General features: G+C 44.8%; 1 protein-coding gene across 1 annotated transcript in view; it reads left to right on the top strand.

Moving 5' to 3' along the window:
• The window catches only part of gas2l1 (growth arrest-specific 2 like 1), a 41,804-nt gene that overhangs the window by 18,245 nt on the left and 9,261 nt on the right, over nt 1-14,298 (top strand). The window contains exons 3-4 of the mRNA XM_041836380.2: nt 9,487-9,594; nt 13,070-13,166. Coding sequence (XP_041692314.2) covers nt 9,487-9,594; nt 13,070-13,166 — 205 coding nt within the window. The remainder of the gene's footprint in view (nt 1-9,486; nt 9,595-13,069; nt 13,167-14,298) is intronic.

The following is a 14,298-nucleotide window of genomic DNA, read 5'->3' as shown; positions in this document are numbered from 1 at the left end:
TGTTTTAGTGAATCTTTGAGCTTGTTGTGTTGTACAATGTTAGTTTTAGATTTAGCTAAAACACAGATTTCACAGAACTGTATATTAAATAATGTTAACTAATATGTAACAGCGTTGTTATGTTCACTGTATATTTACAACCCCCAACTCACTAACCTCTTCTCCTTCTCTGGAGGCAAACAAGACCAAAGGGTTTGTGGGAGGTGTCGTCTGGGGCAGTACGGAGAGACAGTTGAAAGGCTGTACTAAGGCTGTACTAAAGAAATAAAAAATAAAACAAACTGTAAGGCTGTGTGTGTCTGTAACCAGGGTGATATTTCTATTAACTCACTGGCTGGGGGGTTTCCAAAGAGGGCTTGTCTACCTAGTGAAAGAATGACTTGGGGAAAGAGAGAGAGCAAGTAGAGCAGAAAAGGACAGTGAAAAAAAGAAATAGACAGAAAAAGACTCATTGAGAGACTGAGGAGGGATGGTAGAATGAGATGAAGAGGGATGGGTTGACTGGCAGATGGAGAAGGTGAGTGGGAGAATGAAAACAGGAAAGAGACTTCAGTAGAGAGAGAGGGAAGACTGTGGGTGGCTAATGATAATGATTTAGCATGTATTTCTGTGGAGGCAGGTGAGATGTGTAGACTTAGCACTGATTCCACCCTCACTTTAATTAGTACGGGGAATAAAGATACCTATTTTAGGAGAATAAAAAAATCTCCCTAATCTTCTGAATAAGCCATAATCTGGAAAATGAGCCATTCACTACTTTCAGCACTGAGCACAGCCCCACTGGTGGCCAGTTATAACCTGCAACCAATGTTCCCTCTAATGTTTTTCGTCACTGAGCAAATTTCAGGTCTGCTCAGCGCAAACCTGAACATTGTGAAAATTCTGTGCAACTTCCAGTGTGTTTTTACTGTAAACACTGAGGCTGTTTCAGTTTTAACAGTGGCCAAGTAGGCTTCTGTGGCTATTTGATCATAATGTAGGCCTACCAGAGTGGCCTACCATCAAAAACAATGGAGAAAATGCATCCCATAACATAATAGCTGTTCTATCATTCAGCCTACAGTAGCAGCCAATGTGTGGTGTTCAATGTAGGCCTACATTCCATGAGACTTTTGAAAAAAACATGCAGGGCTTGACATGACTGTTTATCCACATGTCCTTCAGACAAGGAGGTGACTAAAAATGTTCTTGTGTTGTTTGATGCAAGAAACCACTTTACAAAATAAAATGAATTATTATTCCTATACCATTATTACAGAGAATCAGACAAATTATGCTACCCTCTGCCTATTGGCTACTTAGCTTATTCAAGCCTGTCTCAAAATACAACACTGCCCCTTTAAGACAAAAAAAGCTCTTTACCTGACTAGCTTTTCAAAGATGTCTAGAAATGTACACATTTTGTGCTCTTGTAGGAAGCAATCACAGACTACAAATTATCTATAACTGGGCTAATAACTCACTAACTAGCAAAGGCTATGAACAAAATGTGCACGTGGCTACATGCAGCTCTTGCTTTGATCTCAAAAGAAGCGCATCGGAAGTTAGGAATACCTGGAATACCTGGAAGAGCGTCAGTACGGTTGAAAGTATGGATTATATCCCTCACGCGCCGCGCAGGTCGAGTAATAATAGCTACAAAGTCATGCCGGTGACGTGACAGCGTGGGAGGACGTGCCCCCGCGGTTCATATAAAATCGTACGTCAGACCATGTACTGTCTCAGAAAATCTTCTCACCCAAAGATTCTGAGTGACAGGAAAGTACTGACACTCTTCTAGGTATTCGTAGAACCATAGTTACATTCGTAACTTCCATTCTACTTCATACCTTTCAGACCGTCAGTACAGTTGAAAGTATGTTTGACTCATACCAACAAGGTCACGAGGAATAGTACTACTAACCTCTGATTAATACACCAGTGCCACTGGAGTCATCGGACATTGGGGCTTGGGCGAGCAAGACCTGGCAACGAGTCACAACAAGGGTGGACATCAGTCTGCCTAGCTCTCTGGTAATGAACGAGATGAGTCATTCAGGTTGCAGAGGTCCAGGTCTGCGTGCTCCGTCTGGAGCATCCTGTTCTGTGCTAGCATGAGCACTGAGAGGGAGTTCCCAATGCGGGTCATGCGGGCCGCTGTTTCGTAGGCCCGTGACAGTAGCTCATCTGTGGCCCTGCAATGAGGTCTGGGGCAGCGGGAGTCATCCTTCAGGGCTTCATCTGGGGAGAGCATCAGCTCTGCTATGCATTCATACACCTTAGGCATATTGTCCAGCCATTGTTGTTTTGCATCCCGCATGGCAGATACCGTCCTATTGTCCTTGCCATGGTGGGCATGGACAATAGGACGGTGAAGGTGGCACACTGAACAGTGGCCATCTTAAAGAACAGGTTAGCTGCAAGGGCTGTGGCTTGAGGGTCATCAAGCTCTAGCCTAGCTAAGGCCGCACGCAGGACAGCACGTAGTGAGGCAGAGCTTTCTTCTGACTCCGTGGGATCAGAACCTCGGAATGACTCCTCTGATCCATCTTTAGCGTTGAGACGGATTGGCACCTCCTTCACCATGTTGGGTGTGTCATCATCCTGGTCACTAAAGTGCCGGTTGGATGCCCGAGTGGAGAGCAGGTCATCATCACGGCTATCTGAGTCCTCTGTTGCGTCCCCCATCTCTGGAGGGAGTGCTAGAGGGCCCCGACTAAGAGGACCCTGACTCTCAGAGGATAAGGAATCGAACTTCCGAGTGAGGTTTTTCTTTTTTCACTTTTTTACTGGAGGGGCGCCATCGGTTTCGTGGGCTTTCCCTCTTTTGGTGGCCCTGGGTGGGTCCTGGCGAACAACGCCGGACACTGGTAAATTATCTGTGCAAACCAGGCCCTCAACTCTGGCAAGCCGCGCTTCCCTCACCTTCACAGGCAGGATGGCCCAGTTAATACAGGGGTCAGAAAGGGCCTCACGCAGGTGGCCAATGTCTAGGCAGGCGTGGCACAGGTCAGGACCATCTTCTACTTGTAGTTCAGCTAGCTCCACAAGAGGTGCAGCCATGCACGCCCAGCATCATGGTGATGTGGTGTTATCTCAGCTCAGAAGGTGAAGAAAATAAATGATAAAATATAATTCTAAAATATTTCAAATCAAATGAAATTGTATTTGTCACATGCGTCGAATACAACAGGTAGACCTTACCGTGAAATGCTTACTTACAAGCCCTTAACCAACAATGCAGTTCAAGAAATAGAGTTAAGAAAAGATTTACTAAATAAAATAAAGTAAAAAATAAAAGAATAAGTAACACAATAAAATAACAATAACGAGGCTATATACAGGGTGTACCGGTACTGAGTCAATGTGCAGGGGTACAGGTTAGTCGAGATAATTTGTACAGTGGAAGTCTGAAGTTTACATACACTTAGGTTGGCGTCATTAAAACTTGTTTTTCAACCACTCCACACATTTCTTGTTAACAAACTATAGTTTTGGCAAGTCAGTTAGGACATCTACTTTGTGCATGACACAAGTAATTTTTCCAACAATTGTTTACAGACAGATTATTTCACTTATAATTGACTGTATCACAATTCCAGTGGGTCAGAAGTTTACATACACTAAGTTGACTGTGCCTTTAAACAGCTTGGAAAATTCCAGAAAATGATGTCATGGCTTTAGAAGCTTCTGATAGGCTAATTGACCAAATTTGAGTCAATTGGAGGTGTACCTGTGGATGTATTTCAAGGCCTACCTTCAAACTCAGTGCCTCTTTCCTTGACATCATGGGAAAATCAAAAGAAATCAGCCAAGACCTCCGAAAAAAAATTGTAGACCTCCACAAGTCTGGTTCATCCTTGGGAGCAATTTCCAAACGCCTGAAGGTACCACATTCATCTGTACAAACAATAGTACGCAAGTATAAACACCATGGGACCACGCAGCCGTCATACCGCTCAGGAAGGAGACGCATTCTGTCTCCTAGAGATTTTTGTGCGAAAAGTGCAAATCAATCCCAGAACAACAGCAAAGGACCTTGTGAAGATGCTGGAGGAAACAGGTACAAAAGTATCAATATCCGCATTAAAACGAGTCCTGTATCGACATCACCTGAAAGGCCGCTCAGCAAGGAAGACGACACTGCTCCAAAACCGCCATAAAAAAGCCAGACTACGGTTTGCAACTGCACATGGGGACAAAGATCGTACTTTTTGGAGAAATGTCCTCTGGTCTGATGAAACAAAAATAGAACTGTTTGGCCATAATGACCATCGTTATGTTCGGAGGAAAAAGGGGGCTGCTTGCAAGCCGAAGAACACCATCCCAACCGTGAAGCACGAGGGTGGCAGCATCATGCTGTGGGGGTGCTTTGCTGCTGGAGGGACTGGTGCACTTCACAAAATAGATGGCATCATGAGGAAGGAAAATGATGTCCCCTGTAGCTCAGTTGGTAGAGCATGGCGCTTGCAACGCCAGGGTTGTGGGTTCGTTTCCCACGGGGGGTCAGTATGAAAATGTATGCACTCACTAACTGTAAGTCACTCTGGATAAGAGCGTCTGCTAAATGACTAAAATGTAATATGGCTATATTGAAGCAACATCTCAAGACATCAGTCAGGAAGTTAAAGCTTGGTCGCAAATGGGTCTTCCAAATGGACAATGATCCCAAGCATATTTTCCAAAGTTGTGGCAAAATGGCTTAAGGACAACAAAGTCAAGGTATTGGAGTGGCCATCACAAAGCCCTGACCTCAATCCTATAGAAAATGTGTGGGCAGAACTGAAAAAGCGTGTGCGAGCAAGGAGACCTACAAACCTGATTCAGTTACACCAGCTCTGTCAGTAGGAATGGGCCAAAATTCACCCAACTTATTGTGGGAAGCTTGTGGAAGGCTACCCGAAACGTTTGACCCAAGTTAAACAATTTAAAGGCAATGCTACCAAATACTAATTGAGTGTATGTAAACTTCTGACCCACTGGGAATGTGATGAAATAAATAAAAGCTATTCTGACATTTCACATTCTTAAAATAAAGTGGTGATCCTAACTGAACTAAGACAGGGACTTTTTACTAGGATTAAATGTCAGGAATTGTGAAAAACTGAGTTTAAATGTATTTGGCTAAGGTGTGTATGTACATTTCCGACTTCAACTGTAGGTAGGGGTAAAGTGACTATGCATAGATAATAAACAGTGAGTAGCAGCAGTGTAGGGGTGGGGGTGGGGGTGGTCAATGTAAATTGGCCAGGTGCCCATTTTATTAATTGTTCAGCAGTCTTATGGCTTGGGGGTAGAAGCTGTTAAGGAGCCTTTTGGACCTAGACTTGGTGCTCCGGTACCGTTTGCCGTGCGGTAGCAGAGAGAACAGTCTATGACTTGGGTGACTGGAGTCTTTGACAATTTTTTGGGCCTTCCTCTGACACCGCCTAGTATATAGGTCCTGGATGGCAGGAAGCTTGGCCCCAGTGATGTACTGGGCCGTACGCACTACCCTCTGTAGCGCCTTACGGTCGGTGATGCAACTGGTCAGGATGCTCTCGATGGTGCAGCTGTATAACTTTTTGAGGATCTGGGGACCCATGTCAAATCTTTTCAGTCTCCTGAGGGGGAAAAGGTGTTGTCGTGCACTCTTCACGACTGTCTTGGTGTGTTTGGAGAATGAAATACAGTACCAGTCAAATGTTTGGACACACCTACTCATTAAAGGGTTTTTCTTTATTTTTACTATTTTCTACATTGTAGAATAATAGTGAAGACATCGAAACTATGAAATAACACATATGGAATCATGTAGTAACCAAAAAAGTGTTAAACACATCAAAATATATTTTATATTTGAGATTCTTCAAATAGCCACCCTTTGCCTTGATGACAGCTTTGCACACTCTTGGCATTCTCTCAACCAGCTTCATGAGGTAGTCACCTGGAATGCATTTCAATTAACAAGTCCATATTATGGCAAGAACTGCTCAAATAAGAGAAACAACAGTCCAGCATTACTTTAAGACATGAAGGTCAGTTAATCAGGAACATTTCAAGAACTGTAAAAGTGCAGTTGCAAAAACCATCAAGCGCTATGATGAAACTGGCTCCCATGAGGACTGCCACAGGAAAGGAAGACCCAGAGTTACCTCTGCTGCAGAGGATAAGTTCATTAGAGTTACCAGCTTCAGAAATTGCAGCCCAAATAAATGCTTCACAGAGTAACAGACACATCTCAACATCAGCTTTTCAGAGGGGACTATGTGAATCAGGCCTTCATGGTCGAATTGCTTCAAAGAAACCACTACTAAAGGACACCAATAAGAATAAGAGACTTGCTTGGGCCAAGAAACACGAGCAATGGACATTAGACCGGTGGAAATCTGTCCTTTGGTCTGATGAGTCCAAATTTGAGATTTTTGGTTCCAACCGCCGTGTCTTTGTGAAACGTAGAGTAGGTGAACGGATGATCTCTGCTTGTGTGGTTTCCACCGTGAAGCATGGAGGAGGAGGTGTTATGGTGTGGGGTTGCTCTGCTGGTGACACTGTCTGTGATTTATTTAGAATTCAAGGCACACTTAACCAGCATGGCTACCACAGAATTCTGCAGTGATACGCCATCCCATCTGGTTTGCGCTTAGTTGGACTATCATTTGTTTTTCAACAGGACAATGACCCAACACACCTCCAGGCTGTGTAAGGGCTATTTGACCAAGAAGGAGAGTGATGGAGTGCTGCATCAGATGACCTGGCTTCCACAATCACCCGACCTCAACCCAATTGAGATGGTTTGGGATGAGTTGGACTGCAGAGTGAAGGAAAAGCAGCCAACAAGTGCTCAGCATATGTGGGAACTCCTTCAAGTCTGTTGGAAAAGTATTCCAGCTGAAGCTGGTTGAGAGAATGCCAAGAGTGTGCAAAGCTGTTATCAAGGCAAAGGGTGGCTACTTTGAAGAATCTAAAATCTAAAATATACTTTGATTTGTTTAACACTTTTTTGGTTGCTACATGATTCCATACAGTGGGGGAAAAAAGTATTTAGTCAGCCACCAATTGTGCAAGTTTTCCCACTTAAAAAGATGAGAGAGGCCTGTAATTTTCATCATAGGTACACGTCAACTATGACAGACAAATTGAGAAATGTTTTTCCAGAAAATCACATTGTAGGATTTTTTATGAATTTATTTGCAAATGATGGTGGAAGATAAGTATTTGGTCAATAACAAAAGTTTCTCAATACTTTGTTATATACCCTTTGTTGGCAAGAACTTGCACAATTGGTGGCTGACTAAATACTTTTTCCCCCACTGTATGTGTTATTTCAGAGTTTTGATGTCTTCACCATTATTCTACAATGTAGAAAATAGTAAAAATACAGAAAAACCCTTGAGTAGGTGTGTCCAAACTTTTGACTGGTAGTGTATACTGATTCATTAAATTAACTAATATAATAGTAACCAGAGACCACAATACACAGTAAGGGTAGCTGTACAGCACCCGCAAAATTATTTCGGGTGAGCCTAGTTATGACCACAGGGCTGGAGCAGGAGAGATACCATGTTTAAACGTAGGCTTATTTATTCGAAACACGCACGAATGGCTGTCGTTTGGTAAGCCAAGCTGACAACACACAGTGGCAGCTAGGTTGAGTTGGTAAACTACCTTGCTAGCGAGCTTGTAGCATGCTAATAATACCAGGGGAGAGGGATGCCTAGGGTAGGCAATCCGAATCTCACGTCTTATAGCTGTCACATCACCTGCGTGACATTGTTGTTATTATTACGCAACCTGCGTGGAGCGCAGGGGATATAATCCATACTTTCGACCGTACTGATGGTCTGAAAGACATGAAGTAGAACTACTCACGACCACAGCTGTAAACACAGTCCAGTTCAAAGTAAATGACACAAATCCATATATGGCAATGGTCTGTTTGCATATAGGCCTACTGCAGCTCTGATTGGTTATGCCACACTGGTCTATGTAGAGTACGGGCTGAGTCTTGCACAATAGAATCCTACTCCGAAAAATTCTGCCTACAACAACGTATATTGCGTAGTTCGTTTTGTTTCGGTATGTTGCATTGAAAGTGGCTAATATTGCATTGATTCGATCACAATTGCCAAAGTAACGGGAAACGTTGATAGTGTTAACAGGGAAAACTCTAGAAAGTTGAGTGAAGTTCAATCTCGTGCTTCTCTCCATGGGCTGATATTTCTTCTGCGCTCTGCGTGGCAGTCCCGGGAGCTGCGCAGCATTCTCAGGGCTGCTACACGCCCACGCACGCACACAGTTTAGAGGGAACATTGCCTGCAACACTGCCTCCAGCTAAATATATACTGTACTTGGATGGTAACTGTCTTCTTCAATCGATACTTGGCTGTCTCACATTTAATCTATTTTGATCTAATTCAATCTCTCTTCATCTGATTGATTTTCTTAATGTGATTAATTAATTGAGAGACTACTGAGAGCCTTTCAATTGTTTCTCTGTGTTTGTATTTGTACTGTACATGTGCTTTCTCTGCATTGTTGGGCCCGTAAGTAAGCATTTCACTGTTAGTCTACACCTGTTGTTTACGAAGTATGTGACAAATAAAATTTGATTTGATTGATTTGTTGCTGTATATACAGTACATATGGAGGACAGGACTCCCTGTTTCTTTTCCTTGCACAGCTCGCCTCTTTTTGTCCTCTGTGATGTTGTTGGTCTCTCTCTCTCTGCTCATGGTCTCTCGGTTGACAAGTGTGCACACGCCTTTGTCTGAGAGAGCTGCCAAGAATAACATGAAAGCTGGCCAATCCCAGGCGAGAGAGAGCGCCCACACAACATAGGCCTCTCTCGCCCCACCCTAGAGTTCTGTCTGACTCCACTGTGCTTAATATGCACAGCACAGCACAGTACAGTACAGTACCGGAGCTGTCTCTCTCAACCCAAAATGCATCTGAAACCACAGACTCAAATTAACATCACCCCTCTGAATTTAGTTAGGGCCTCACCTTATTGCAGCAGTCAGGAGGTCCCCACAGCAGTGTGTGTGTTTGTGTGTGTGTGTGTGTGTGTGTTTGTGTGTGTGTGTGTGTGTTTGTGTGTGTGTTTGTGTGTGTGTGCGTGTTGTAATGTTTATTTGTGTGCCTTTATGACTTTATGCACTGCAGCAATGAGCTGGACTAAGTGTTCCAGGCAGATGAGGAAATATTTGGTGAGGGAGGGAGAGGATGGGCTCTCCATTACACAGGTCCTCAGAGGGACCTCTGCTCTGTAGGAAGCTGAGACACATACAGACAGCCATGGCTAGCCATGTCTCACCCTAATGTAATAGAATCACTGTGCTGTTGACACTCACACACACACAGAGCTCAGGACCAGATGGGATTTTGTCATGGATATGAGTAAGCATGATGTCATAGGAAGAGTTGAAATGAAGAAGATGGAAGGTTGAACAGAGAATGAACAGTTTCTGCCTGTTGTTCCTTTCTGTAGCTGTGGGTGGTAACCAGGGTTCTGTTATGTCTCTGTAGGTGCGGGAGATCCTGGGCCGCTGCTCCTGCCCTGCCCAGTTCCCTATGACCAAGGTGTCTGAGGGGAAATACAAAGTGGGAGACTCCAGTGCTCTGATCTTCATACGGGTACGAACTGACCATCAACATCAACCCCATCCACTAAACCAGCCCATAAGAATAGTCAACAATCAGCCTTGAGTGGTGTGTGTGTGTGTGCGCATGCATTCATGACTATGTCTTAAACCTGTGGATGCATTAGTAACCTGTGATGGAATTTCTTTACAGGTTAACCATCTATAGTATTGGAATTGCACCTTTACACAGTCCAAGAGTCCATAGATAGGTTCTTTGTCTTTTTCACAGCTCATGGACGTGACTTTGGATTACTCTAATATCATTTAGATTGCATTGCAGTTTGATAGTAGGCTACAGTTCATATTTTGCATAAATGCAAATATTATGCCCTGGAGCAATTAGATTGTCATAATGTTTATATGCTGCTGTTGTGATGGCTGCTTACACAGTATTACAATGGAGGCATGCAGTGTGTACATTTAGCTAAACTTGTTGCTGCAAGGAAAACCAGAACAGGGTCAAACAAAGCAACTATTCTGTAGATATAATACATTTCCCCTGAACTACAGTATGTACAGTGATCTCATTCTCCCCAGTCCAGGCCGCATATTGTTTACAATCTGCACAGACCTATTCCCAGTGCACTACTCTGGCTCTTGGTACCTCCCTACTGGCTGGCCCAGACCTCCCAACTCCCATACACGCTGGCCCAGCCAGACACAAATAGAGTTTTGGGTCATTTCCTGTATGGGCCCTTATCTGGCCTGCTCTGCTGCTTGTTTCTGCTAGGCTGTGTGCCTCAGTCTGGGCCCTGCCTGGTGTCACCACTGCAACTCTATCTTGCCTTCCGGGCCTGTGCCTGCAGGAAGGCTGCCCGCCAGATAGATCGATTCTGTTTCACTTACCTCCCATGTACCTCCGCCCAATGAATGGACTGAACGGATGCCAGTCCAAATCTGATGCATTTCCAGGATGTCTGCCTTACTTCCCAATGCTGGCAACATGTCCACTTTTCTTTTGAGCAGATCAAACTTTCCCAGAATTTAAAATTGCGATTCATGTAGGTCTGTTAAAAGCACAGTGTGTATGTTAGGATCTGTGGTATGCTTTTACATTTTAAATTTTTAAATTTTAGTCATTTTAGCAGACGCTCTTATCCAGAGCGACTTACAGTTAGTGAGTGCATACATTTTCATACTGGCCCCCGTGGGAAACGAACCCACAACCCTGGCGTTGCAAGCGTCATGCTCTACCAACTGAGCTACAGGGGACTTTTACACCTCAGTGAGATGTTTCTGTTAAATGTTTCTTAAAGTTTGGATGACTGACTGTGTGTTTGGCTGTATGGTATGTAGTGGAGTGCCTGTTTTAGTAGTGTCTTACGTGTGCGGTATGTTAAACCTAAGTGTAGTGGCTGTTTTGGAAGCAGGTAACGTTAAAGTGTTAACTCGAATGCCGTGGCTGAGTTGAAAGCAAATGAAGTGTTAAAACTAAAGTGTAGTGGCTTTTGAGGCAGGTAAAGTGTTAAACTCAAGTGTAGTAGTGGCAGTGTGTTTGAAGCGTGTCACACATCTTAGTGTAAAACCTGTCTGGAGATAGTCTGTGTGTAGGAGCCGTTTCAGATGAACCCCCCTCCGCACCGTCTCCGCCCTCTCCTCCACTCACTGAGGAGGACAGTGATTATGCATATCCCCCAGCAGCCGCTAGTGCAGCCCAGCCAACACACTTCCCTATTTATCTGCAGGGAGGAAGCTAGCCTGCTGGCTGCCACCATCAAGCCAACAGGCCCCATTCAGTTGCCAAAGCCTGACAAAGAGTGCAGGCTAGAGCACGAGGTGTAGGAGAGAGGGAGGAAGTGAGGGGGGAAAAGGGTGGATAAATAAATGGAGGAGAGATGTACAAGGAAAGGGTGCTTGGAGTTGTGGTACAGCGTCAGCGGGCCATGAGCTTAAAACTTCAAGCCTGATTTGGGAGGGAATTGGTTTACTCCACCCCCATCGTGATTACAAGTAGTCTCTGTTCGCCGTTGCCATAGAAACGGGTTAGTTCTATAGAGTTGTGGAGAGTGGGATACCCCATCACTGATGGGCTGGCTGCTGAGGCAGAGGGCTGGAGCATCACTGGTTCCAGGGAATCAACTCATCCTTATCATGGTACTCACAACACAGAGTCTGGGTCAGGCATAGTTGGACACCATTAGTGGACCAGACAATAGGCCAACAGTTTACCATCACATAGCCTCTCTGCTTGGAACAAGACTAACAGTCTCAGGAGTAGAGTGGCAGCAGTAAAGGACTAGAAAGAAGAAGAAGTAAGAAGTAAGGCAGAGGAGGACAGCTGTTTTGCAGACAGACAGTGTGTCGTGTTGGCGGTGTGGTGGGCATGTAGAAGAGCAGCAGAGGACAGGTGGTAGAGCAGGAGCAGCACTGTTAGGACCAGATCACTGTGGGCTGTGTCCTGTCCTGAGTCAGTGTGGGAGGCCTTGCATGGCTACATGTGATTTAGTGCAGCATGGCTCCCGCAAGAGCCAGCTCACACAGATGCACCCTCATGGCCCTGTCTGGCCTGGCCGTAGAGAGACACGGGCCCAGCCCCTAAATGAAACATGTGGCTGGCAGCAGTGATTACACAACCCAGAGAGGAGGCAGGCTGGCGTGGCTGCATCCACAGGACCTTCACATCAGGCTAAATATACAGTCTCTCTCTCCCTGCTGTGAGGAATGCATCTGCCTGCAAGGGAAAGAGAGAGACAGAGAGAAAGAGACTGTCTGGGCTTCATACTCTGGGTCTGTTTGTGCCTCAATGACCAACCCCCTCTCCTCTCTTCTCCTCTCCCCCTCTCTTCTCGCTCTTCTCTCGCTCGCTCACCCCCCCTCCTCTCTTCTAGCTGAAATTGTAGAAGAGGGGAGGGGCAGGATGAGTTGTTACCATGCTAAACCCCCCCACCCCCCCCCACCCACTCTAAAAGCATGGATACGCCAGCTGAGAGAGGGAGAGGGGGAGTGTCTTTCATAGCAGTGTGCCTCTTTATTCTTCTCCCCTCTCTTTTTAATTGTGTGTTGGCATGGCGATGAACAGTGCTCATAATGGCGGCAGCTGGGGGTCATGTGGGAGGAGGGAGGAGGCAGAGGCACTGGCAGGGGTGCATCTGATGGGAGTGTTACTTAATTTCGGGGGCAGGGGGGAGGGACTCCAGGCCAAGCGCTCAGCATTCTGCCCCACTTGTAAGATTTACATATCTATTTACTTGATCTGCAGTCTGTGTGGTATCGCACCGTGTCACTGGGTTTAAACATCACTTTAGTTTTTTAAAACAGTGTGTGTGTGCTTTTGTGTGTGTGTGTGTGCGCGTGAGCGGTTGTGTGTGTACGCGTGGTTTTGTGTTTGTACGTGTGTGTGTGCTAAGCTTCATAGTATATAGTCTCTCTCTAGTCTTCATTAGTGCATTTGTGAATTGATGCCATGTTTGTCAGGGTTGTAACCTTGTCCACTTTCTCTCTCTCTCTCTCTCTCACTTTCTCCTTAGGTCCTTCGTACTCATGTGATGGTGCGTGTGGGTGGGGGATGGGACACATTAGAACACTATCTGGACAAGCATGACCCCTGCCGCTGTGCCGCCTTCGGTGAGGTCACCTCTACCCAAACAACCAGCCCTTTACCCTTTATAGTCACTGAGTTATATTGTTTTATATTGTACTCTATTGTATCTAATTCTGGTCAGTCTGCACGGCTCACAATTGTTTTACAATTGTATCCATTTGAGCCGCTTATCTGATACAACTTAGGTCAGGAGTTGTACAGCTCACACTGTGTTACCACAATGTTACCATAGTGTGACCATATTGCTACCATATTGCTACCATAGTATTACCACAGTGCTACCATAGTGTTACCATAGTGTTACCACAGTGTTACCACAGTGCTAGCATAGTGTTACAACAGTGCTAGCATAGTGTTACCATAGTGTTACAACAGTGCTAGCATAGTGTTACCATAGTGTTACAACAGTGCTAGCATAGTGTTACCATAGTGGATTTGGTATTTTATTAGGATCCCCATTAGCTGTTTTTTGAAACCAGGTTTGCTGTTCATTTGAGCAATATGAGATGGAAGGGAGTTCCATGCAATTGTCACGTTCGTTTACAGACGGGACGGACCAAGGCGCAGCGTGATATGCATACATGTTTATTTATACTGAATAAACACCACGACAAAACAACAAATGAAACGAAACGTGAAGTCCAAGGTAGACAAACAACATACCTCACACGGAACAAGATCCCACAACCCACTAGTGCCAATAGGCTACCTAAGTATGGTCCCCAATCAGAGACAATGAGCTACAGCTGCCTCTGATTGGGAACCACACCGGCCAACATAGATCTACACGATCTAGATCTAAACATAGAAAATGCAACATAGAACATACCACACAGAAAATACACACCCTGACTCAACAAATACGAGTCCCCAGAGTCAGGGCGTGACAGCAATAATGGCTGTATATAATACTGTACGCTTTCTTGAATTTGTTCTGGATTTGGGGACTGTGAAAGACCCATGGTGGCATGTTTGGTGGGGTAAGTGTGTGTGTCAGTGCTGTGTGTAAATTGAGTGTACAAACAATTTGGAATTTTCAACACAAGAATGTTTCTTATAAAAACAAGAAGTGATGCAGTCAGTCTTTCCTCAACTCTTAGCCAAGAGAGACTGGCATGCATAGTATTTATATTAGCCCTCTGATTACAATGAAGA

The sequence above is a fragment of the Coregonus clupeaformis genome, chromosome 18 (assembly GCF_020615455.1).
Source record: "Coregonus clupeaformis isolate EN_2021a chromosome 18, ASM2061545v1, whole genome shotgun sequence".
In the NCBI taxonomy this organism is placed as follows: domain Eukaryota; kingdom Metazoa; phylum Chordata; class Actinopteri; order Salmoniformes; family Salmonidae; genus Coregonus; species Coregonus clupeaformis.
This window is presented reverse-complemented; position numbering and strand designations above follow the sequence as displayed.